The 27,047-nt window shown below is 33.6% G+C and overlaps 3 protein-coding genes across 3 annotated transcripts; 2 read left to right on the top strand and 1 right to left on the bottom strand.

The window, feature by feature from the left end:
* The first annotated feature begins 8,578 nt into the window (after window positions 1-8,578).
* On the top strand, window positions 8,579-15,676 carry LOC107861633 (ubiquitin-conjugating enzyme E2 34). Its single transcript, XM_016706927.2, has 10 exons — window positions 8,579-8,866; window positions 10,451-10,593; window positions 10,929-10,983; window positions 12,367-12,405; window positions 12,586-12,649; window positions 12,780-12,841; window positions 12,939-12,978; window positions 13,994-14,021; window positions 14,851-14,942; window positions 15,127-15,676. The coding sequence occupies exons 2-10, from the start codon at window positions 10,537-10,539 to the stop codon at window positions 15,407-15,409; spliced, it is 720 nt and encodes a 239-aa protein (XP_016562413.1). The 5' UTR covers window positions 8,579-8,866; window positions 10,451-10,536; the 3' UTR covers window positions 15,410-15,676.
* Window positions 15,677-16,229: 553 nt separating this feature from the next.
* LOC107865789 lies at window positions 16,230-18,027 on the top strand. Its single transcript, XM_047410243.1, has 3 exons — window positions 16,230-16,488; window positions 17,036-17,127; window positions 17,389-18,027. The coding sequence occupies exons 2-3, from the start codon at window positions 17,044-17,046 to the stop codon at window positions 17,812-17,814; spliced, it is 510 nt and encodes a 169-aa protein (XP_047266199.1). The 5' UTR covers window positions 16,230-16,488; window positions 17,036-17,043; the 3' UTR covers window positions 17,815-18,027.
* Window positions 18,028-18,285: 258 nt separating this feature from the next.
* On the bottom strand, window positions 18,286-19,918 carry LOC107861632 (RING-H2 finger protein ATL60). Its single transcript, XM_016706926.2, has one exon. It carries the CDS (start codon window positions 19,435-19,437, stop codon window positions 18,628-18,630), a length of 810 nt encoding a protein of 269 aa, XP_016562412.1. The 5' UTR covers window positions 19,438-19,918; the 3' UTR covers window positions 18,286-18,627.
* Between the last annotated feature and the right edge of the window lie 7,129 nt (window positions 19,919-27,047).

Genomic DNA, 27,047 nt, shown 5'->3' with positions numbered 1-27,047 from the left:
GTCTATACCTCATAAAAGATTGATGCCATTGAGTAGCTTCACCTTCTGGATATATTGATGCCAATCCGACTCTTTGATCCATAGCAATTTCATCAAATTTAAAGAACTGTTCGACTCTAAACAACCAGGATTTCACATCTTCCCCTGAAAATTTTAGAAAATCAAGTTTAGAGTAACGAGCAAAATCTTGTTGGTACCTCATAAGGTTTCTATTTTTGGGTTCCTCTTCCATTGGTTATCTCTCTCTTGACTGTCTAGCCCCAGAAGGCTCAACTCCATCTTCTATAGGAGAATTATCCCTTCGATTTTATTAGAGTTGTTCCTTCAATTCTGATACCGTTCGATCCAATTTCTTCAACGATGCTACCTCCCCTGTAAGGACTCTCATTTTCAAAACTAATTTCTGCATCATTTCTCTTAATTCCCCCATTTCCGTTGGGAGAATTATCATTAGACCTTGTTGATTTCGTCGTTGTGGCCAAGAATCTGAGTGGCTCTGATACCAATGATAGCCAAAATGTAGGGATTCACAGAGGAATCCGAGGTTTTAGCAGCTGGGCTGAAGTTTTTACGGAAAGAACTCAATTAATCAGCTATAGGGGTGGATTAGGAAAGAAGATGAAAATAGAATTCATTAGGAAAACTATATTATTGTTCAAATTATGATCATTATTGTAGTCCATACAAGTATTTGCAGTAACCAACTTTCCCTGCTATCTAACAACCACTTAACCAACTAACTAACAGCTAAACTAATCAACTAATCAGTTATGATGACTCATCCATGACTCAACTAACTAATGCTAACTCAGCTAACTACTTCACTGAATTACAATATTCTCATATCAGTTTGGTTATTGATTTTAGAAAATTTGGTGTTGATTTTGTCGAATTTTTCAAGTGGGTCGAGTTTTATATTACTATTTTATGGTATTTTTCGATGGTAGGTAATCAAAATTTTCAAGTGGGTTGAGTTTTTCGGTGAAAATTCGTCAAAAAATCTGACAGGTATGACTGTGTTGAGGTGGACGAAGGTGGATGGGGGCGTGTGCAAGTGGGGCAGTGTGGGATGGACGGGGTGTGTGTGCAGGTGTGGGGGTGGACGGGAGGGGAAGGAGTGGGGGGTTATGAAGAAGATGGAATATGGGGGGTGGGGGTATATATATATATTAAAAAAATATTTTATTTACGTGGCGGTGATGTGGCGCTGACGTGTCAGCGAGTGTGATGCACTCCCCATTATGAGAGTGGTATTATATACTAAGGGGTGAAATTAATTTACTTTAAAGATGTTAAGGAGGTAAATAAATAGAAGATTGATCTAAATGGTAAAGTAAGTTGTCGGAACAAATTAGGAATTTTGATGTATTATCTCCTTTTGTAATCTTTATACACATTTAATATGAAAGACTTTTTCTTTTCTTCTGGAAATACGTGTGAAATGTGGAAAACTTCAAAGTAGAGATGCGACGTTCATTAATTCTACATAATTAGACACAACTAAGTCGTTCCCTTTCCAACTATAATAATTTTCTAATCACATGACTATCTTTGCTCACTTCTCTTTAGGAATATTATAAGCAACCTTTTTTTCTTATATTTTTGTTAAGGATGGCAGGGTTGTGCATGATATCTAAAGTTCTTCATTTCGTCGGTTTGTCTTCTTTGTAATTAATTGGGCAAAATAGATGTATATTCTGCTTAACTATGTTGAATACTTAATAATCTGTTCGAGTCTTTAATTATCACAATAATATTACCATTCTTAAGTTTACAGCAAAGAGGACTATGTCAAGTTTAATGGAATTTAGAAAGTACTTTTGATTGTAGATTTGTGTTTTTCTTTTATTGCATTATTATGCTATGCTAATTTAAAGTATGATCTTTTTTTCAAAAACACGCGTTTACTTGGGAAGTAAGGTGAACACTCCAGTAGACAAAGTTTAGATAGTGATAAAGAAACATGACAAACTTTATTACTGAGTACATTTTTGTTGTGAGGAATCACCTGCCAAAGATAATTTAAAATTGAGTTGAAAAAAATATTATTTTGTGTTGCACTAATTATGAGATACTTCCTTTAGTTCATTACTTAATGGATTCAAAATTTGAGAATCCAAAATTATAAAATTTGGGTCAACCACTTTACAGTAATAACAATAATATACCTAGTGAAATTCCATAAGTGAGGTTCGTAAAAGCTAGAACGTACACAGACCTTATCACTAACTCATGAAAATAAAGAGATTATTTTTAAAATACTCTCAACTTAAGTGCTGAATCAATAAATTTGCAAAACGTACAAAAGTTATATATATATATATATAAAAGAGATCAATAGCTGGCATGCTTTAGAGGCCTCTAATGTTATTTATCTATTTTATGGTTTTTTTAAATTATTTTCTCCTATTTTTAGCTTAATAAATTATTTAAAATTAATAAAAACCATCCATAAATGTCTATATTATTAGAAATTAAATGCAATGTGTTTAATATACAACATGATTATTATCTCATGCTATTAAACTCTTTCACTTCCTCATCTTATTTATCACACTTTTTATTATTTAATTTATCTATTCTTCCTCTTGAAAAAAATAATTCATCCCACTTTCCGGAGTTAAAATTACTTTTATGACATATATATATATATATATATATATATATATATATATATATATATATCTTTTTTCTCAATTTTTTGAGTTTTTTCTTATTCTTTTTAATTTATATAATATGTTAAAAAAACTCAAAAATCATCTAAAAGTTGAAACTCCCATTTTAACTAAATTTTTAAGAGAATTAAACATGACAATTATGGCTTACTATTATTATTATTATTATCCATTCATATCCTTAATGTTACTCTGTCTTCTCATGCCTTTTGATATTCCAAATGAGTTCTATAAATTTAAATATTTGAATAAGCATTTCTCAATGCACTTTTCAGCTAATATTATTTTTTTGTTTACAGATTTATGCTTCTTCATCACTCTAAAAGCAATTATCAAGGTAAACAAATATACTTTCTTTTTCTTGTATGTGTTAGTAGCTGAAAGTTTGTAAGAATGCATCATAAAATTTTAAATGCATATTTTTTTATTGTTTAAAATTTTTTTTAGTGATGATATTTTATAAACTGAAGAAAAATATTCATATAGATCAAATACTAATTGTGAATATTAGATCCTTCTTCTAATTTTCGAATGTTTGATTCTAATAGCCCATTTAGATTTTATTTGTAGAATCAAGTTTGATTCTTGAGGAATATTAATTTATCATAAATTTTGTAAATAATGTTTCTCCTTACCTTTTCTATTAATTTGTTCTTTATACATGTTTCGTTTACTTTCTTATGTTAATTTACTCTTTATGATGGATAATTAAGACATGTTCTATTATTTCTGTGGTTTGAATTCAAGGAGTAACTCTTTCATTATTATTATTTTTAAAAGAAAAGCTACTAAATTCAAATGTAAATTTATTATAAAAATGCATTTACCATTTTTATTATTATGTTTTCGGTGCTTATTATATTTTCATATTTTTAATGATTAAGTTCGTAAGAATGATGTTGCATCTTTTTATTTTGCATGTTCTCTGTATGATTTTTCTTTGTTTTGTATTTTATATGAATTTCTGATTATTGTAATTTTATAATTATTTTGGTTCAAAATAATAACGTATGATTTTGATAGAAATTTACTATAACCGCGCGAAGCGCGGACAAATTCACTAGTAATCAATATATACATATATATATATATAAAGGAGGCTCTAAGACAATCCTATGTGGCATGTCTTAGAGGCCTCCAATACTATTTTTTTGTGTGTGTGTTTTTTGGCCACTTTTTTCCTTATATTTGAATATTTTTATTCTTTTTATATTTAATGTCTTTAATAATGATAATTATTTATAACTCACACCTTCAATTATACTCTTAATAATATCAATAAATCCAACCTTTTAATTTTCATAACCCCAAAATTTAATTTTTAAGTCTATGGCACCTTATGGTATTCCTCCATTTTGCCTATATAAATTCATAGTTTGTTTCATGAAATTTTCATTCAAGATTATCCTTTCTCTTCTCCATCACCATATCAAGTTATGCTTAACAAAATTGTTGTTCCGGTTGCTACTTTCACCAACTAACTTTTGACAATCCTTGTAAACATTTACCTTATTAGACTAATTATAGTATGCCCTATAGGTTCATAGTATTATAGATGTGTAGTTTTTCTTGTAAATCATGTCTCCATCTTTTGGAACCGTTTTTGTTTTTTTACTTTCCGTTCCTCCGCCTTTTTCGAGTTTATTGTTATTTTGATATTAGCCATTAGATAGGATGGGGCTGCTAGATGAAGAGTTTGTTTTATGCTTCTGACTTTGGGTGTTCAATGTCTTGTTTCCTTACCAGATATTGTTATACATGTATACGTAATGCTCACTATTTAATTCCATTCATATGATTCTAATAAGTTTGTGTATTTAAACTTGAACAACACAAGTAATCACATTTTGAAAGTAATTACGTAACTTACACATCTGAAATATGGAAAGTAATGGGTATATAGTCCCTTTTAGAATTGCTAATTAAATTTTAGCTGGCATTACAAGTTGAAACCTGAAAGGAGATATTTTTAAATTCAAAAGAGATATTATAACTAAAAGAATATATTTCGTTTGTGATAGTTATTTTAAATTCCACAAAATTTTTTGGATTTTGATGTTTAAAAAGTTTACACTGATTTATAATAAATGGCTGGCTAGGCTGTCGGCTAAGTTTTTCGGCAGGTTGCTTAGCAAGTCAACTCTCACAGCCGGAATTCAGTGGCATTACTTTATAAAAACATCAAATTCCATGACTTGTTTTGGTGTTTGAATCAACAAAAATAATGAATTTCATGAATTGTTTCTGGATTTTGAATTAATAAAAAATTAAACTTCTGGATTTATTCCTAAACGTTTCAATTCGGAATCGTACTAAAGTTTCACTTATTAAACTTTAAAATTCAAGCAAAATTGTATCCTTTTTTAGTTAGAGATATATATTTGCCCAATTTTATTTTAGAAACAGAGGATCACTTAATATTCATGGCCTGAGGCTAGCCCAACTCTCAAGGTGAGTTGTTCCATGAAGTTCTTGATGCAGTAATAATAGGGAGTTACGGGCTGCCATTTATTATCTTATTATTTATCTTCTTTTTTTGTAATATTTTTAGTTATTTTTTCTTTATATTTGAATATTTTTTCTTTTTATATTAAATATCTTTAATAAAAATAATGATTTATAACTCACATCTTCAATTATACTCTCAAAAATATCAATAAATTCAATCTTTTAATCTTCATAACCCCCAAGTTTAATTTATAAGTTTATGATACCTTATGATATTCCCCTATTTTGCCTGTATAAATTCATAGTTTGTTTCTTGAATTTTTTTATTCAAGATTATCCTTTCTCTTCTCCATCACCATATAACTTGTGAATAAACCAAAGTGTGAAAGAAAAAGATAAAACAAAGGTAAGAAAAAATTCATTTTCAGGATATTTCTTTGCATCTTTTATGTGTTTGGTCAAATTTTTTAAGTATACTTATATTATGAATAATATTAATTTTGCATCACTTTTTATCAAAGATAGTAAAGATATTAATAGCAAAAAGTAGATACGCATCAAAGTACATTTTAAAAGAAATGGTCTAACTCGATTATTTTATTTTGTAAGATGTCATTCAAAATTTTCAGGTGATCGGGGTTGCCACATGCTCAACTAAATTGGCCTACTCGCTCTAAAAGTATCTAGAAAAAAAATGTGATTACAATATTTGTGAGCATTCAAGAAATAATAAATTTTGATTATTAATTACGATCAAAAGAATAATTGGTAGAATCATGTATAAATTGAATTACTTCTTTTTTTTCTAATAGTTACTTTGGTTAGTATAAGTGTAATAAAAATATTATAAATATTAAGCATAGAACTTGATATTATATTAATAATTATCTAAATTGTTTATTCAGGAAAGACGAAGGAAAAATTATTTGAATTTTTATGTGAATAAGACTTTTTCTTTTTGTGTATTTAAGTTATTTTAACTAACTAATTTATTTATCTATATTGTGAAGACAATAAAAATATGTTGTGATATCTTTTCTTTTTCTCCTAATTAATTTTACTAATGTGTAATAATATGCTAAAGATGGTAGATAAAAAGATAATAATGATTAGTCTATGTGTTATATTTAGCTATTCATATGATAATCTACAACAATGTATCATAAGACCAAAATTATTACTTTTCCTGTATATAAACTTCAATTACCGTTTCACTTCTACTTGATAACAATCTATGATTTAAAAATTGTGAAAATTAATTATGATTGAAAATTATTTAGGATTCATAAGAATATATAAAATAACAAGAAGCAAACCAACGAGACTGATTAACAGGTTTGAGATGAATTAGAATCAAGATTGTTGACGTTGCAACATCACGTAAGTAATCATGAATTTTTGATCTTTGCCTTTTTTTCAATTGAAAATATGAATGAATATATCATTAAGCAATCAATATTCTCAAATTCAAAATACACATATAAATTAATATTATAATCATTATTATATTTTGTTTTGTAAATTACCATTTTGAAAAAAAATACAAACTAATGAAATACACTTTTGTGATTATTATAGTATTTAGAAAACTAAAAAAAAATTATATTTTAAAAAGCTCAATGATCGTGCGTATCGCGAAAAAGTTCGCTAGTATATATATATAAAAGAGATCAATAGTCAATCCTACGTGGCATGCCTTAGAGGCCTCTAATGCCATTTATCTATTTTTTATTTATTTCTGAATTATTTTCTCCTATTTTTAGCTTAATAAATTATTTTAAATTAATAAAAACCATTCATTAATGTCTATACTATTAGAAATTAAATACAATGTGTTTAATATACAACATAATTATTATCTCATGTTATTAAATTCTTCCACTTTCTCACCTTATTTATCATAATTTTTTATTATTTAATTTATCTATTCTTCCTCTTGAAAAAAATAATTCATCCCACTTCCCGGATTTTAAAATATTTTTATGACAATCTCTCTCTCTCTATATATATATATATTCAATTTTTTGAGCTTTTTCTTATTCTTTTTAATTTATATAATATGTTAAAAACTCATAAATCATCTAAAAGTTGAAAAGAGAATTAAACATGACAATTATGGCTTACTATTATTATTATTATTCATTCATGTCCTTAATGTTACTCTATCTTCTCATTACCTTTTGATATTCCAAATATAAGTTCTATAAATTTTAACATTTGAATAAGCATTTCTCAATGCACTTTTCAGAATTAAGCATTGGGTCAATATTGGTTGTAATTTTCTTCTAATATTATTTTTTTGTTTACAAATTTATGCTTCTTTATCACTCTAAAAGCAATTATCAAGGTAAACAAATATACTTTATTCTTCTTGTGTGTGTTAGTAGCTGAAAATTTGTAAGAATGCATCATAAATTTTTATATACATGTTTTTTTATTGTTATTTTTTTTTTTTAGTGATGATATTTTATAAACTGAATAAAAATATTCATATAGATCAAATACTAATTATGAATATTAGACCCTTCTTCTAATTTTCGAATGTTTGATTCTAATAGTCAATTTAGTTTTTATTTGTAGAATTAAGCTTGATTCTTAAGGAATGTTAATTTATCATAAATTTCGCGAATAATGTTTCTCTTCACCTTTTCTATTAATTTGTTCTTTATACATGTTCCGTTTACTTTCTTATGTTAATTTGCTCTTTATGATGGATAATTAAGACACGTTTTATTGTTTCTGCGGTTTGAATTCAAGGAGTAACTCTTTTATTATTAGTATTATTTTTGGAAAAAAAGCTAGTAAATTCAAATGTTAATTTATTATAAAAATGCATTTACCATTTTTATTGTTATGTTTTCGGTGCTTATTATATTTTCTTGTTTTTAATGATTAAGTTCGTAAGAATGATGTTGAATCTTTTTGTTTTGCATATTCTCTATATGATTTCTCTTTATTTTGTATTTTATATGAATTCACTAGTTATTGATAGAAGATGATAAGGGGTTGTTTTGTAGAGTGTATTAGAAAGTTAATGCATACATTAGTTTAATGTGTATTAGTAGTATCCAATAACTATTATTGAGGTGTGTATTACTAATACCTCAAAATCCATGACATTAGTAATGCAATGAATCTAATGCATGCATTAACATACTTAAAAACATTATTATCCCTAAAAAAAATTTTTGCATCCTTTTTAATATATATATTGAGGGTATTATGTAAAAATATATATTTTTTTTAAATTATGTAATTCATGTTATTTTTAGTACATTAAATCAAATACTACATTAAAAAAATACAAACATTACTAATAAATCATATTTTACATTATTCTTATAGAGTGTACCAAACTATTAACAAAACTAATATAACCACAATAGCATAATATACTAGTTCAGTAGTACTTCATAATAATAATTTGTTAAAGTGGGAGGAGGAAAAGGTGCACACGTCAGAGTGCCACATGGCAAAGGATAAGTCGGGGAAAGATTCATGTTAGGGGTAAATTCGTCCATGAAATATTATTAGGAGTATAAGCAGAGAGCATAGTGGTCAATTTTGGCCTCTAACGCAAATTATATCGCAGTCCATTATTCGGACTCAGCTTCGGGTCGGGGCAGTCTCAAGCATCTAGAAGCTAAGCCGATCGATCACCAAAAGAAAAACTCGGAGCCCTGTGAAGTAGATCTTCATCAGATTCTGCAAATTCTCAATTCCCAATTTCTGCACGATCTTCGGTATTATAATATGTTACCTTTTTTTTTCTATTTTTTTTTTTTAATTTATGGATGTACTTGTTCATGTGTAGTTTGCTTCCGTTAATTTCGATTCTTAAACAATGAATTTCGATCTGATTATTATGCGGTCTGTTTTCTTCTTTGTATGATGCGTATGTCTCTTGGCTATTTGGTTTGTGATCAATAATATTTTAATTCGGTAATATGTGCTGTATGTTCGTTGTTCCATAGTAATGTACTCCCCTGCTTCAATTTGTTTGTCTGATTTTGACTTAAACGTGGAGTTTAAGAAAGTAAAAAGTATCCTGAATCTTGTGGTGTTAAGGATGGGTAGAATGTGCCAAAATGCACTTTAATATGGTCGTTTAGACGTACTACACGGAAAGTTAGAATTAAAGTGTTGCTAAAAAGGGAAAGTGCAACAAAGAAATTGAAGCGGAGTGAGTACTTAATTAGTAATTACTGTAGACTGTAGTTTCCAGTTACTTGGAAGAATTGATTGCTGAATTACGTGTTTTGGCTATGAACTGTTTCCTGCTATCCTAGTCATAGCATTTCCATTACTTTTTTTTTTTCCTTTGAATAGTTGATTGTAGTTGTTTTTGAAAGTTCTATTTTTTAGATTGGAAATTTGAGGGAAGAAAAGAAGACGTGCTTATAGATATATGTATGTATGGTTTTATATGTTTCCTGAGGTAGGCAAAAAAACAAAATATATTACTAATCAAATGTGGATCAGATAGACTTTGAGCATATTTGCAGTTTCATTTCAGAGGCTTAATAGATGATTAAGTTAATTTTGGTAGATTGGAATATCAAAATATTTTTAGCAATTTCTTGTATTCTTATAGATGCAGCTGTTTTCACTTTTTGTTTTAAGAAAACTTCATTCATTAGGTTGTCTATATAGTACTAGAAATATCTAGATAACCAGATGAATGGAGCGTAATTCTCAAGATGTCTTGACGGACCCACCTCAGGGGGATCCGACGGTGTTTTCTCCACTCCCCTCCCCAGTGACTAATTCCCATTGGTTGAAAGTGGAGGGTTCTTGAGCAACCGTCTCTCGTCACTTTTTACTGTTGATTGACTCTGATGATAGCCAATTAACCGATACCTAAGCCTCGGCGGACAAAGGTGTTTGGGTACTTGTGCATATGGGAGGTAGAGGTACCCAGTGGATTAATTGAGATGCGTACAAGTTGACTGGACACTGCTGTTATTAACAAAATGTGAAATTATTGGCTTGTTTACATTACGAAATTTGGGAGTCTAGAAGAAGCTCTTTAAAATATATTCTGATGCTCCTTGTTTATTATTTTCTCTGAAAATACATGTTGCTCACTTCCCTTTGTAAGCTTCCTCTATCCTTCAACTCTTGGCTCCACCACTTTTCCTAATTGCTACTGAGAAGTGAGAACAGATTTAGCTGGCTTTGCCTGCTTTTTGTTCCTGCGTTTTTTTCTTGTGGATTTAATAGTCCTTCTTGAGCACTTCTCCACCTGAAAATGTAATGCCTTACATGTTCTATGTTTCATAAATAATGGAATTCCTGGGTTTGTTAAGCATCTCATATGTTTACAGGTTGTTTTATTTCTTTGGTGGTCAAGAGGATAAGGAAAGCTTTTCAGCGTTATCTCTTTAGTTTCAATATATTTTGAAGCTAAGACATGGCAGAAAAAGCATGTGTAAAGCGCCTTCAGAAGGAATATAGAGCACTTTGTAAAGTACGTAACATTTTAGTTGCTGGTAATTGCTCTACATTTGAAGCATTACCAGATACTTTGTTTCAGTCTAAAGTTATTTGCAACATATGTAAACTAAGACTAGTATTTGTTAATTATGCGATGGTGTGTTCTTGCTTTCCTCAGACCATAGCTACGACTGAAAATATGCGAGTTGTGTGCTTGAATTCTTGCCATTTCTTGGAGAATGTTTTACTTCATGGGCTTACTGACGCGGGATGACGTCCTCCTATGCGTTTTGTGGCTTGACTATTCTATACCTTGCAAATTTGTTTGTGTTCTACAGCTCTAAAGTAGTGATGCATTCTCCATTGCAGGAACCTGTCTCCCATATTGTGGCCCGCCCTTCTCCAAATGATATCCTTGAGTGGCGTGAGTCCTACTTCTGCTCATATTCTTGCAGTCAATTATGGAGTAAAATTGTCTCTTACATATGAACTTCTTTTCTTTTTTCTTACAAGTAAAGTACAACAACAACAACAAACCCAGTGTATTCCCACTTAGTGGGGTCTGGGGGGGGTAAGATGTACGCAGTCCATACCTCTACCTCTGATGAAGTAGAAAGGCTGTTTCCGAAAGACCCCCGGCTCAAGTCACGAGATATCACACAAACACATAGTACAGCACAGAAGCAGATGACATAACATAGATACGGCACCCATAAGGAATATAAAACAGAGTAAAGCAGGAATGCAGGAATATAAAGCAGAGGAAAGCACACAGATTCGTAATAAACATGGAACACGGAACACGAAACACTGAATACGGAATCATAACAGGAATACACCCCCACCAATTAATTCCCTACACTAGCGACCCGAACTGGCCCTAATCCTCTGCCGTAATTCGCATCTTCCAGACCTTCCTATCTAGGGTCATGTCCTCGGTGAGCTGTAACTGTTCCATGTTCCGCCTAATCACCTCACCCCAGTACTTCTTCGGTCTACCCCTTCCCCGTCTAAAACCATCCAACGCTAGCCTCTCACACCTACGGACCGGGGCATCCATGCCCCTCCTCTTCACGTGTCCGAACCATCTCAATCGTGCTTCCCGCATCTTACACTCCACTGAAGTCACACCAACCTTCTCCCGGATATTCTCATTCCGAACTCTATCCCCTCGGGTCAGTCCACACATCCAGCGCAACATCCGCATTTCTGCCACCTTCATTTTTTGGATGTGGGAGTTCTTAACTGGCCAACACTCCGCTCCATACAGCAAGGCCGGACGGACTACCACCCTATAGAATTTGCCTTTAAGCTTGGGCGGCACCTTCTTATCACACAGCACCCCCGATGCGAGTTTCCACTTCATCCATCCCGCCCCAATACGGTGCGAGACATCCTCGTCAATCTCACCGTTACTCTGGATCACGGACCCGAGATACTTGAACTTATCCCTCTTCCCTACCTCCTGTGCTTCTAGCGTCACTCCTACCTCATTCTCCCGCCTCACGTCATTAAACTTACATTCCACATACTCTGTCTTGGTTCTGCTCACCCTGAACCCTTTAGACTCCAGAGTTTGCCTCCACAACTCTAATTTGTCATTCACACCCCCTCGAGTCTCATCTATCAGGACTACATCGTCTACAGTATTTATAATTTAATATAACTGACTCAACTTATTTGCAGGGAGTGGGCCTCCGTTTGTTTTCCTTTTTTTTCCCCTGTGGTTTCTCTTCATCAATTAACTTGTCATTTGTTTGCTTTGATTTTACTAATGGTCCTACTTTTACCTAAATTGTGTGTCCAGATTATGTTTTGGAGGGGAGTGACGGAACACCATTTGCAGGTCTCCACTTTTTTCTGCGTTCAGTATTGATATTATTTGATTAGCTAATATTGTTGGGTGATGGCACTGTCGTTCCTCCAACCTGTCTTCTTGTCATTATTGAGTATTTGTTATTTTTCTGGAATTTACTTATGCTCCTTTTCCTGTTGTTCGTGAAATGATACATATTCCTTTCATTAGGTGGATATTATTATGGGAAGATCAAGTTTCCTCCAGAATATCCGTTTAAACCTCCAGGGATCAGGTAGTCTAATTTCAGATGAGTTTGAAATTCCCTGGCCTATTTCAACTCTTCAAGCTTGGTTTTCTCCATGCTTTTGAGTGTTTTGTTCCTGCTGATATTTACGGCACACATGTTTTCTTTTTTTCTGTAGTATGACTACTCCAAACGGAAGATTCATGACACAAAAGAAAATCTGCTTATCTATGAGTGACTGTAAGTGCTTTTTTGAATTGCCTGATAGTCACAGTTTTCTGTTGCTTTGAGATGATCTCTGTCTGTTCTTGACCTTTGTCCCCCTATTTCTTCACAGTCCATCCAGAGAGCTGGAATCCAATGTGGTCTGTGTCAAGGTAACGAGCTGCAAACAATAATTAATGCTTATTTGTCTGACAATACTTTCTTTAGTGCCTGTTTGGTAACTAAAAACTTGTCTGGTTTTGTTTTTGTAATGACAAGGAAAAACAAATAGTTGTTGCAAATTTTTTTTTGAAGATTTTCTGTTTTTTAGTTCTGCAATGACAAGGATAACACATCATTCTTTTAAATTTCAAAAGATAACATGATTTAACTAAGAGGTTAAATGTGTTTTCACTTGTGAATCATTTTTTTTTCAGGACAACTCCTCAGTATCTCCCTGCCACCTGAGACCCACCTCACTGCACTCCAGACCCCCACTCCCCCCTCCCTCCAGACACACACACAAACAGATGCCCTATCTCCAGGGGCAGCCAGGCCCCCTCTTTTGCTCCATCTTAGTTTAAACCGTTGCACTCTCCTTCCCCCATTTTCAATTCCCATTCACTCATTCCATGTGAATTTGTTTGAGTTAATTCTTTTGCCTACCGAATTTTTTCTCTCCTTCAACAACCAAGGCAACAAGCTAGTTGGAGTCAATGATATGAAATCTCGAACACCATCTGCTCAGTTGCACTCCATTTGAACCCATTCTTGATAATACACAAAGTTTTTTTCCAGAATAAATTTAAGGGTTCTCAGAACTAGAGGTTTCTTGGCGTTTTCTACTGACATATAAATGTCTTAACAAATTAAAAGATTTATAACAGGAAAAATACAACCTTAACACTACTATTTCTTAATTCCAACTAGTTATTGTTGCTTATATCTGTCTTTTGCTTCCAATTTTATTCTGTTTTTTCGCTGAGTCAACAAAGTTCCTGACAGAATTGGGATAACTTCCCTCCAGGTGTCTACTTTGTTATAAATATTTTTATAACTAGTTTTATTTGGTTTAACACATTTCTGATTTCTTGTTGAAACAAAATAGCAAGAACATGTGTATTTATTCTTATGAGCTAAATTCTATTCTTCTTTGCTTGGGCTAACTTTTCCCTGTTCTGCATGCAGCATACTCACAGGGCTGCTCTCATTTATGGTAAAGTTCATTCCAACTAATGCAGCTTACAATGACTCTGGTGGTTCCCATTTCATCTGCTTATGTATTTTTTGAGTCATGCTCGGTTTACTTTGTGCTTTTCCTTTTATCAAAATGTTTATTGCTTTTTTAATTTCAAAAATAATTTTTTTTTATTGCTTTTATATGTGTCTGGACAATTGAGTTCTATCTGTTTCTGTGCACGAAAACCAAACTAAATGAAATAGATTCTTCATCTTGAGACAACTGATAAGAGGTTGAGGACAATCTGAAGTCATCCTGTGACATTAAGATTAAAAGCTACCTCTGAGAATTATAGGGGAAAAGGAGGGAGCTCTGATAGTTGGTGACATTGCCCCGCACTTTCCCCCTTGTGGCTCTAAGTCTAAGTCTGCCTACCATGAAAAGCATTCTAAACGTCCATGTTCTACCAACTCTATGACGATGTCCTCTGCCAGTTATATGATCTGTGCCCTCGAATTATCTAATATCTCCATTTATCCTCACTGTCCAAAATATGGACAAAGGGACTGTTCTCCAAACTTTTCTATGCTTCTTGGCTGTCTTTTGACCCTTCCATCTGATGATAGCTTCACTCAGAGGTCCACCTGGCATGACCCAGTGAGCACCAAAAATATTCAGAAACATGAACCAATTCTCCCATTTCTATCTGCAGTGTATGCATAGGTGGTTTACTGATCCAGCTGATTGCTTGCTTAGATAACATTTTCTTCATCTGTTGAATCGTTTCTTTTTGCAAGTTATATTGGGGTTTAAACATGCATTGCATAATACCGCTGCTATTTCATGTTCTATGTATTACTTGCAGATGGACAATAGTCCTACCACAGGCAGTGTATCAACAACAGTTGCTGAGAAAGAGAAACTCGCTAAGGCATCTCTGGCTTTTAATTGTAAAAAGTGAGTTTGACTCTGAGTTCCTTGCTGTTGTTGTATTTGTGTAATTGGCTTGATCTTTTTGGTCTCTGCAGTTCAAGATCTCCTGCACGAGAGGCGGATATGTTGTTTTGCCGTGTGTTTTTTGTTTAATTACATTTTCATTAGGCCGGCGAGTAATTTACTCTCTATTTTGTTTTTATGATAGCCCAACCTTTAGGAAATTGTTTCCTGAGTATGTGGAGAAGTATGAACAGCAGCAGCTCCAATCGCAGCCTGTTCCAGAGCAGGCATCATCCATGCCAGCTGGAGCAGAAACGTCTAGACCCTTGTTGGAAGAGCATGGAAATTCCACAAAGGATGAAGTGAACAGAGTGAAGCCTCTAAATGACGTTAAAAACCAGCAGAGGAAATCTTGTCCAACTTGGTTGTTGCTGTTGCTAGTTTCAATTTTTGGTGTTGTAATGGCGCTGCCTCTGCTTCAGCTTTGATGATTGGAATCTTGTTTTGTGTACTATGGCGAAGAACAGACACCCTATATCGCAGTGGATATGTAGTCATCCCCGCGCCTGGTTCCTGATATTTACCTAATTTTACAGGTTTTTGATTTACTTAGGGGAATGTATAGGCATGACTCTTTAAGTGGAGATCTAACTGATCTCTCAGTCTAGCTAGTGCAAGTCAGTAGAAAGATAACATAATGCGCTTTTATTTATTGTGAAGGGCTCAGAGTTGCAGGAGGTATCCTCTTCATTTTCCGTTCTTTGTTTGCAAATGTGGGTTTATTTTTTTTTAGTTTGGAAAGTGTAGTTAAAGGTCAAGCCATGGTAAAAGTACGTCAAGTCTATCGTTCTTTCTGGCAAAATTATCTGGATCTGGTATAGTATGAAAATGGTGGCATAAAAAGGCAGTCATTACTACCGCTTTTCGTCATGCCGCTGTTCACGTGTTCGATCGGCTGTTCCGTATTGTGACCCTTTAGCTGACTAAACCAATTATTTCTGTGCGGATCTTACTCGTGACAAGCCCATGCATGGTTTGTTCTATACTTGTCCACTAAAAATCTGTAGTTTTTCTAATGGTAAAACAATGAAAAGGATAATTTATTTATTACAATTAACATATTGGTAATTATGTAAAACAGAGATGAAAATCCAAAACAAGTGCTTCCATAATTAGTAAGAGCCATGCTTGAACCATGACTGCAGGCCATATCAACCCGTCTTTTCACGTGCCTTGTCGTCCACTAGGTAATTATAAAACCCCCTAGCCTTAAACTCCACTCCGAAAATTGCGCCGTAAAATTCCCATCCTTAATGCACTCACATTTTATAGCAATTTAGAAATAAATATAGTATAGACTCTATAGTCTATGCAGTGGAGACAAGAAATCATCAGTACACAAAAAGGGAGCCTTTATTCCTACTTTTGCTATTTAATTACTCTAGGAGATATGATTAGTCCCTCCTACCCTTGTTACCAACTTATTAAGATTAATTTCTTCATGAATTCAAATCCCCACTTCACTCCAGAAGAGCACAAGAGTCAACTGAAGCAGCCCTTTTCCTAGGTATGCGCTTAAGAGATTGTTAAAAAAAAAAAAAAATCAAAATTCTTTTCTTTTTTCCTTTTTAAATTGCTGGTTGTTATTTAGCTAATTTAGTCATTAAGTTTTCTGTACTGACCACAATGTGGTAGAGCACCCAACATGGGGGTGTTTGCGTTAGCATTCCAAAAGGGAAAAAAAAAGTTTTCTGTATTGATGGTGACTTGTTGACCCATTTCAACTAATAAAAACAGTTGTGCTTATGCTGATCAGTTCCTTTCATTATTAAGCAATGGTAAATATAGCTTTACCTAACTAAACCAACCAACCATTTTTGCCATTTTTTTCCATACACGGTCTCATGAGATATAGAAAAGCCTTAGCTGGCCTTTCCATCTTTATTAAAATAATGTAACTTTTCTCTTTTGGAATCTACTATCATTAGGGGAACCCTCATGCTTTATGCAATGAACAAAATATACCTCTATTGGCATGATTTTTAAATCTTTGTTGAAAATGCACACATCACAGTGAGCTGCCTCAAACTGAACCTGCATTTTGAAATTCTCAGGGCAAAGGATGAACAAGTTTCCCATATACCCAAAATATGAAGCTGGGGACTATTGTGGCTACGAGTTTGATCCTCAGACTGACTTTAAGGATGTAAGTAATCTTTTCATATAAAGTCCGTATCTCTTATTCAATGTCGGAGGCAAGTTTCCAATAGGTGATTCCAACATCTACTATGCATACATTATAAAAAATTAACCTCGTTGTACAATGCAACTTTCTGAAATGAACTAGAGTTAGATGTTGAACCTATAATTTCAAAAGTGCAACAGATCAGTCAAATTTAAATTTTGAATCCGTCTCCCGTTACTAGTTAGACTAAATTTGATGATTCACCACTTGCGCGTTTTTCAGTTCTTGTCAGAAGCAAGAAAGCGTGTATCTGAAGGGAAATTTGGTGCTACGCCTACACGTTCTGTTGAATTGAGAAACAACAATTTTGAAAATAATGTAAAGAAAACATGCAAGAAGTCATGGAGAAGTTCTCTGTTTTCATGGCTGAAGACCGATAAGAAGAAGAAGAATCAGGGGATCAGAGAAACTTCAAAAGGCTCTACCATTAACAAGCTGAAGCGTGGATGTGTCTCTGGTCCAATGCCAGGGATCAGTGGGCCGGGTACTATAGCTGGCAAGCCTAATAAGCCTTTGTCTGGACCCCTCACAAGTATGTTCAGTTCAATGAACAGAGGGGACAATGAAATACCTTATCTATGTCTTAAGAAGGTTAAGGATAATGCTACTGATGTTCAATCTTATGGACCTGTTTATCTGGTAACTTAGGATTGCAAAAGGGTAGGTTTAATTTAGCAGCGCTTAAGGTATGTGTGGATTTATGTGTTTTAAATTCCATTTGTGTGAGGTGAATGCTAACAAATATCATTTGCAAGAAAAGAATTTGCATTTGTTGCACGGAATAGGTTATTTTGTTCGGCTTGAACTAGTTGTGCATATTGTGAACCTATTAATTCTAGATTCTGAATTCGCCGCTGATTATCATGGTTTTGGAGTTTGAAATAGTGTCAATATCAACATCAGTATTTTGTTCGACGAATTTCAGGAAAATCAGACACGCTCTTTAACTCATAATGCTTCATTTTTACTGCAGCTCTACCATACACAACATGTTTATTGCATAAGCTTTGAGTGCTCATTGGCTTTGTCAATGAAGAAGTTCCGAATGAAATTCATGCCCAAACACTACTTGTCAACTTAACTTTGCACACACTATTCTTAAGAAGATTCAACTAAATATTGTCGCAACGCGTCCATAATACTTCGAGCAAAGCTGTAATATAGATTTACAAATGAACTGTAGAAGCCAGACAAATATAACACACACTAATAACAAAAAAGTTCCTAATACTCTCCTGTAAGAGAAGATGGATTGCCCCCAATTCTCAAACAGAGAAGCCCCTTAACACAGTTACAATGTATTACATATACATAGACATCTAAAGACTGCAGACAACTTCGCATCTACATCAAGAATCAACCAATCAATCAATTAACTTTAACCTAGTAAACTGTAGTAGTTCCTAAAATTTCACTCATCTCCAAATTCCATAAAAGAAGAATCAATCAATCAATCAATCTCTAGCTCTGGCCCCTGCTTCCTTGTTCTACATCTACGTTTCTGGGACTGCAAGGATTCACCCTGCTAAAAAGCCTCGTCAAGGATCTCAATCGCGTCGGTGTCGGTGTTTTCTGTTCTTCTTCTGCTTCATCAGTATTCTGTCTTGGAATGTCAATCGTCAAAATCCCATCTGGCCTATTGCTTGTGGATGCTGCTGATGTAGTTGTAGTTTCATCTCCCCAGTAGAGAACATTAGTTGGTAAATTTGGCGTCTCTGTTGAAGCTGACTCCTCTTCTGTTGGCGCCCTAATGGCCTCGGAAAACGATTCTGCAATGGCGCATTTCGGAGAGGACATTTCTGAAACCGGGTTTCGACATAAAGGACAAGTTGAATGAGATTGAAACCACATGTCAATGCATTCAACATGAAACCCATGGTTGCATTTAGGCAAAAGCCTCGCCTTTTCACCTTGAGTAACTTCGCTAAGACAAACAGAGCATTCCAATCCATCTTTGAAATCCTTGGTATCAAATGGAATTACGGGTATGGTTTTAAGGACGGAAGGGTCAAGCCCTCTGCGGAGTGCATGCCCTTCTAGATAGCCTCCAGCAAAGTCGAAACGACGCCTCCGCCTCTGCCTCCGCCACCGCCTTGTGCCGGCGTTCGGATTACCATCGTGGTCTTCTTGCCGATATCTAGTGAAAAACCTCGCGTATAAGTGAAGGACGAATACCAAGACCACGACAAAGAAAAGAAATGCTATGACAGCCATCATGATCTTAGCCGTGAGAGCAACCACACCTGAATCACCTAATTTACCACTTCCCATTTTCAAAACAGCTCTTTCCTCTCAGAAATTATTCAGAGGTTTTTGAACCTGCAGTTTCTGAATGACTTCTTAATCAAAGAACAGAAACAACAGGAGCAAAATTTTGAAGTAAAAGCCAAAGTTTAAAATTTTAGTAACATGTAGAGAATTCAGCTAAAACTCAGCAAGGAAATAATCTGTGCAAAGAGGTGAAGATGGAAAATGCAACTCTAGTTGGAGAAAAAATATAGGTGAAAGGGGAGTTTAAAAGTAGGAAAAGGAGAGGAAGAAGATGAGGATGGAGTCTAAGGTTGAGTAGTGACAGTGAAAGGTAAATGAAAAGAAGAGTCAGCAAAAGATTCCCAACATGGCGGCTTATGAGATTAGGGAGAAGAGTTTGAAATAAAGAAGCTAACTCTGTCTGGCCGCCATCTTTAACAATTAACTAACTAACTTGTGGGGAAGTTTCTGATTTGACCCCTATCCTTGACTTCTATGGCGTGGACCAAAGAATTTGAACATTCCAATGGAAAAAATATTAGTGTTTGATCGACGTAGAGGCGGATTCAAATTTTGAAACGGATTATTGACCTGATGCGGGGTTTTAAAATTTTTTTTTATTTTTTTTTTTTTGAATTTTATGGTCTTAAATTAAAAATACGCCAAATGTATCAAAATACTCTTCAATCTCGTAGTCTTTAACTCTTAATATGAAATATGGAAAGTTAAAACTAAAAAATTGCTAAAAAAGAAAAATAATTATTCTTTTTTAAACGAACTAAAAAGAAAAGTAGATCATAAACGGAGGGAGTATAATAATTTTAAATTATTGTAATGTCATAAATAGGTTTAGGAAAGGTAAAATGCACACGCTACACAGTCTATTCCTATTTTTATGTGGTGGAGAAATGAAGGAGTGGAGTGGTTTGCTCCTTAGCTCAGGGAATTGTTTCCAGATACACTCACACGACGAGAACTAGGAGATATATATAAAACAAGAAGTGCAAGAATAAAGTAAATGAAAGAAACAAAGTTTTTACGTGAAAATTTCTTGCTTAAGGGAGAAAAATCACGATCTGCCCGCAGGAATTCTAAGCTCCACTGTACTCAAGCCAACTTTTTAAATACAGACTCAAAGAATTAACCTCCTAATCCTTTGTTTCCTAGCAACAACGCTATTACAAGGAAACTTCAAGCAATAACTCTAGCTGATAACACAAGCTAACTCTAACTTGAACAACCACCTAACTCTAGATGATTACAAAATGAAGGTTTGCACCTCAAGACCTACTGACAATCATAAGCAAATATAAGCAAGCGTTTAAGTACAAAATACAAAGACTCAACTGTAACAAGGAAGTAAAAATAAAACTCGATGGATAATCAGTTTCCTGCGGCAGTGTGTAGCCTTTCATTCACCACTCACCACTTCAGAAAGATATTTTATTGTAAGAATATGAAAGTGTTGGTTTTCTTGTTGACGAAGATGAGCAATATATATTATGACACAAGAAAACCTAGGCAAGATTCCATTGGTTAAGGCAAAAGAGTTGCAGCAGCTTTTCACCAACTTTTGTATTATGTGTCCGTGGCAGTTTGATTGTGACAGTGACAGGTGAGCCGAACCAGTTCCCGAATGTGTAGTAGCTTTTGTCATCACAAAAACTCCGAAAACAGTTCCCAAACTACGAATTTGTCAATAATCAAAATGAAGGACTTAACAAGAAACACATGCTACACAGTCTACTCCTATTTTTATGTAGTAGAGAAATTATTTTGATTGATCCTATGGTCCTCCTTCATTCGAGTTTGAGACTGATAATATGAGCCAACTTACACAAACAGAATTATTAAAATAAATAAATAAAATTTAAATATTTACAACACAAATTTAAAACAGAAAAGTTGAAGTTGAGGTGAGATCAGATGAGACCTGCCTAAATACAAATAATTTTAGATATCTAGACTCGTTGCTCTATAAAAATAGATGCAAATGTTAAACAATTCAGATTAAATAGTTGAAATAAAATAATCCTGCCAGTGGATACTGGATACATTTCAAAAGAAAAGCTAAATTATATAGAACGGTTATAGAAAAACAATGTGAATATATGTTATTAGAACAATTATTTATTACCAAAAAAAAAAAGAAGAAGAACAATCATTGATCAGAATTGCTATTTTTTGCTCTGGATGTGCATAAGTAACTTGGATTTATACGAGAAGAGTATGTTAGGCCACGTTTGGCCATGAATACATAATTTTTCAAAATTGAAAATAGAGTTGGAATTGCAATTGGAGTTGAAGTTGAAGTTGAAGTTGTGTTTAACCATGAATATAGATTAAAATTGTTTATAAAATTTTGTGAGAGCAGTAGGAGTGAAAAAGGTGAAAATAAGTTTTTCTTGTTTTCACTTTTCCAAAATACAATTTCAAATTGTATTTGGAATTTTTATGGCCAAACACTGTGATTTTGACTTTTTTCACTAAAGTGAAATAATTTTTTAAAAAAAAGTAAAAAAATTACTCATGACCAAACGACTACTTAATAACGTGGACTTCGATGAATAAGGAAGGATTTTTAGATGATAGCAAGTTTCAGCTTCGAAATTACACTAGACAAGGCCCAAGAGGGCAACAACCACCTCATCTGGTCCAACACATGATCCAGTCCATTTATGCTAATAATAATCGGCTCAATTAGTAACATGATTTAAACCTTTTTTTTTTTTTTGTTCAAATTTAACTACAGTTAATATTTAATGATTAATTATGAAAATATAATATGAATCAACAATACATATTCTTATGGCTTATTTGGTGAAGTTTAGAAAGTCAAATATGTTTTTGTTAGAAAGTCAAAGTGCTCGGTGGATGTTCAAATGAAACTGATAAACCATATTAAAACGAGAGAAAAAGAATCGACTAGTAATTTGATTTTGTTTGGTATTTGAAAAAAATCCGTCCATGCTAATTCTTATCAAGATTCAAACAGGTTAGGTTAATAATAACAATTCGTTGTTTTCGGCTCTTCTACTAATATGTACGTCATAACAGGCAAGATCTAATTACTCAATATTATTAAGACCAAATTTTCAACTGAAACATGTTCACATTAGTAGAATGTGTTGTTGTATACAGTAAAACAAATCCAGAAGAAAATTTATATATACACAGATTTTAATATCCTGTCAAAAAAAACAAACCAATTGTTTTGCTAATTCGTTTAGGTTAGGCATTCCATATTAGTAAGGGAAGCTATGACCTCAGTGCTAAGCGGATCCAGAAACCAATTCCAAATGTTCTCCACAGCAGATATTAAAGACGAAACGAAGCGATTTTTGCAACAATACATGGAAATGTTAGCAGGCACGGGAATTCTGCAGAGAGGGCAAATTGAATTTATCTTTAGCCAAGAATCAATGCAGTGGGTATGAAATCCGTGCCCACATATGCTAAGGACCTGCCGCGGTTCACCCAGAGAAACCTCGCTAAGACAAATTGCACAGGTCAAGTGATAGACACAATTGTTATCTTGTCTTTGTGCAGCAGCGTTACAGTTTTTAGAGCTGCAAAAGGCGATTGCGAGCGACGCCAATGACTTGACTGCACCTCTGTGTGCACTTAGTACGGACATTACAGGAAATGCTGCAATCACTGCTATGGCTATCATCTCAGCACTGCTTGGAGAAACCACTTATTAATTTGCTCGATCTTGGTTGTATGTTTGCTCTCTCTCCTGCATGTTTATATTTATATTTATAGTGCTTGGTTTGAAGCTTATCTTTACAAGTTTGTTGAATAGGATTAATTGACTACAAATTAAACACAAACTGTACGTATCCATAAGGATTGAGGAGAGAAGAAAATAATTTTCTTTTGACTACTGTTCTAAATGAGGAAGGAACTAAATTCGCGCTTAATTATTTGGGGTTATAATTAGTATTCAAAATCAAAAATGATATGAGTTTGAAGATTTGAAGCAGTAGGCGTAGAGGGCACGAAGTTTAGAAGCAAACATGTGGTGAATGAAAAGGTAAACAAAACATGGTTCCAGCTGCAAGAAGTCTGGTCAAATAGCAGGAAAAAGAGGAGACAGGACAAAATAGGGGTTACGTTGTGTAATATATATTGCAAATATAGCAGCTGCTGCTTCTCCTATACGTAGAGCTAAATTGGTACGCAGCTTTGCTTGCTGTCAATTAAACCATAATGTAACGACCAGCACCTTGTTGACGTAAGGGTACCCCCAATTCCCTCTTATCGTCCACGAGAACAGAAGCTATAAACAACAACAACAACAAAATGCCTCTGATATTTTAAATACTACTTATGTTAATTTTACAATTCACTATTTACTCGACACACATCTTAATCTTAAGAATCAATAAATAATAAAAGTAATTTTATTATATCACATTTCAAATATAATAAATGATAATAAATATAATATTTAATACTAATGTTAAAAAGAACAGAAAATCATAAATTATTATCCATCGACTTTCAAAACTTGACTAGTATCATTGAACACTTACTTTTAATAAAATGGATAAGGAAGTGGTTGATATTATCTGTATGAATCATTTTTCGTTCCTAGGCCTATATCTTTAGCTAAATAGTCATTAATCCTAAAGATAAATAGGTCTTTTAAATTACCATTAGATAAAAATAACTAAAATAAAATAAATATTGTGTTCAAATTAAAGACCAAATATCTAAATAGCCACCTGAACTTAAGACATGCTTTTAACTTAAAAACACTTTTAACTTAGCTAGTAATTAGAGATTTTTGAATTAAAAGTGACAAATGTCAATTAAGTGGGGTTAAATTTTAAAAAATAGGTAAAAGTGATAATTTCTTTTTAGTTTTTTATTTTAATATTTTTGCTTCAATAATTATAGAAGTTGTTTCAACAACTATTAAAATTATTGGACAACTGTATGAAGTTGTTGGGACATGCAGTTGTCCACGATTATCTCCAATTGTTTAAGTAATTTACCTTTTCAAGTTAATAATACAGTAAAATCCATTTGTCACTTTTAATGAAAACTTAAGAGGTATCTCTATTAATCAGATAAATAATGTAAGTGTTGGACAATAAAATTTTTGATGCCGAAAAATAAATAATTTGAGACAAGAAAAATATTGTAATAATCAATTTTATTGATTTCAATGCGAGTGTTACAATCTCTATGAATCCATCGATTAACTTTTTCAGATATAAATTCAAGGGCTTGGAGCTTGATCTTGAATTTGAACTTGATTTCTTGATTTGAGGGACTTGATCTTGACTTGTGCTTGAATTCAAGGGCTTTTGAGCTTGTTCTTGAATATTGCGGTCTTGATGAACTTGCTTTGAATGTTTGATTTTTTTTTATAGAAATTGTGGCGTTTGATCCATGAATTTTCTCTTGCTACTTGTTAGAATTTCGGGGGGCCTGGGGTCCCCTTTTCTGAATTATGAGATCCCTATTTATAGTTATAGGAAAGGAAGAGTCATGATGAATATAGACTTCCTTTGACCAATCAGATTTAAGTGATGTGACGCCTTTTTATGGACTTTTATTTCATGGGTCTGCTGTATCATTTTGACATGTGGCATGGTCCTATTGGCTCCTTCACTTGACTTGGCATGCCACGTCATTTGACACATGACATTTATTTGGGCTTCTAGAATATGACAATGTCTTGGGCTTATTGAAGTAGGTCCATCATTTGTAGCCCAAATCAATGAGCTAGCCCAAAAAAATGGACTTTAATTAAATCCATATATGTTTGAACTTAAATAATTAATTCAATTATATTAATCCGTAATATTTATTTGGGACTAATATATTTTGAATATAATATAATCCAAATTTTGTACGGATTTAAATTTAATAGCATTTTGGTGTCCACAAAATGCCCCCTACTTCAAGTCTTGCCGAGATATCTAATCTTTCGGAGACTAGGCTTGAAGTAATAACCTATGCTTCACTTGGGATCAATTCACATATAGTTTTTTTTATGCTGGAATTAAATGATGTTCGAAAATAAAAAATAAACTTGAACATTATCTAATTCTATCTGACTCCCAAAATAAAAATAATAATAATTGTGATGCCATCATATGCCCAGTAGGCCATTAATGCACAAATTCAATTTCAATTTGGAATTGGCAGCACTTAGCCGTCATTAGCAATTATTTTACTCTTAGGCTTTCTGTCCCCATAATCCTATCTTACTAATTAAGTTTATTGTAGGAGTCACGCTACCGCCTCATATTTTTCAATCCTATTTCACTTAGGATGTAGCCATCGCCTACTTTCTCTATAAATACATTTGACCTGCTCCCAAAACTCATAACTTGCTTCAGTTCTTGTTGCTCGCTTGCCCAACCGTAGCTGGAGTATTATTGGTGAGTTGGTTTTCCTTCTTTTTTTTTTCTTAATTTGTTTGTTATTGCTTTGTTCTCTTTCTTTTTCTTTTCAGTAGGGTTGAAACAAATAGTAATATTCAATAATCGACTTAGGATGCGAGAGTTTAACTTCGCCTCCGTACACTCTAAGACCGACTAATTTGACTCCAAGATGGTGGCTCTGCAACAATCGGCTTAGGGTGCGAGAGTTTAACTTCGCCTTCGTACACTCTAAGACCGACCAATTTGACTCTAAGATGGTGGCTCTGCAACAATCGGCTTAGGATGCGAGAGTTTAACTTTGCCTCCGTACACTCTAAGACCGACCAATTTGACTCTAAGATGGTGGCTTTGCAACAATTGGCTTAGGGTGCGAGAGTTTAACTTCGCCTCCGTACACTCTAAGACCGACCAATTTGATTTCAAGATGCTGACTTTGCAACAATCGACTTAGGGCGCGAGAGTTTAACTTCACCTCCGTACACTCTAAGACCGACCAATTTGACTTCCAGATGATGACTTTGTAATAATCGGCTTAGAGTGCGAGAGTTTAACTTCGCCTCCGTACATACTAAGACTGACCAATTTAACTTCAAGATGGTCCCTTTACATAACAAATCCATCAGAATGTCAGCTTAAGGTGCAAAGGGACAAATCTTGTCCACCTTAAGACATGAAAATTTTTTATATCCTTTTAAGGATAAACACGTAAGAGGCCATTTTAAGGTGCAAAGGGACAAATTTTGTCCACCTTAAGGCATGAAACTTTTGAGATCCTTTTAAGGATATATCCACGAGAGGCAAGCTTAAGGTGCAAAGGGACAAATTTTGTCCACCGTAAGGCATGAAACTTTTGAGATCCTTTTAAGAATAAACCCGCGAGAGGCCAACTTAAGGTGCAAAGGGTCAAATTTTTTCCACCTTAAGGCATGGAAATTTTGAGATCCTTTTAATGATAAACCCGCGAGAGGCCAACCTAAGGTGCAAAGGGACAAATCTTGTCCACCTTAAGGCATGAAAATTTTTACCAGCTTAAGGTGCAAAGGGATAAATCTTGTCCACCTTAAGGCATGGAAATTTTTATATCCTTTTAAGAATAAACACATAAGAGGTCAGCTTAAGGTGCAAAAGGACAAATCTTCTCCACCTTAAGGCATGAAAATTTCAATATCCTTTAAGGATAAACTCGTTAGAGGCCCGCTTAAGGTGAAAATGAACAAATCTTGTCCA

The sequence above is a fragment of the Capsicum annuum genome, chromosome 3 (genome assembly GCF_002878395.1).
Source record: "Capsicum annuum cultivar UCD-10X-F1 chromosome 3, UCD10Xv1.1, whole genome shotgun sequence".
In the NCBI taxonomy this organism is placed as follows: Eukaryota; Viridiplantae; Streptophyta; class Magnoliopsida; order Solanales; family Solanaceae; genus Capsicum; species Capsicum annuum.
Note: the sequence above shows the minus strand (reverse complement) of the source record. Positions and strands in the feature narration are given on the sequence as shown.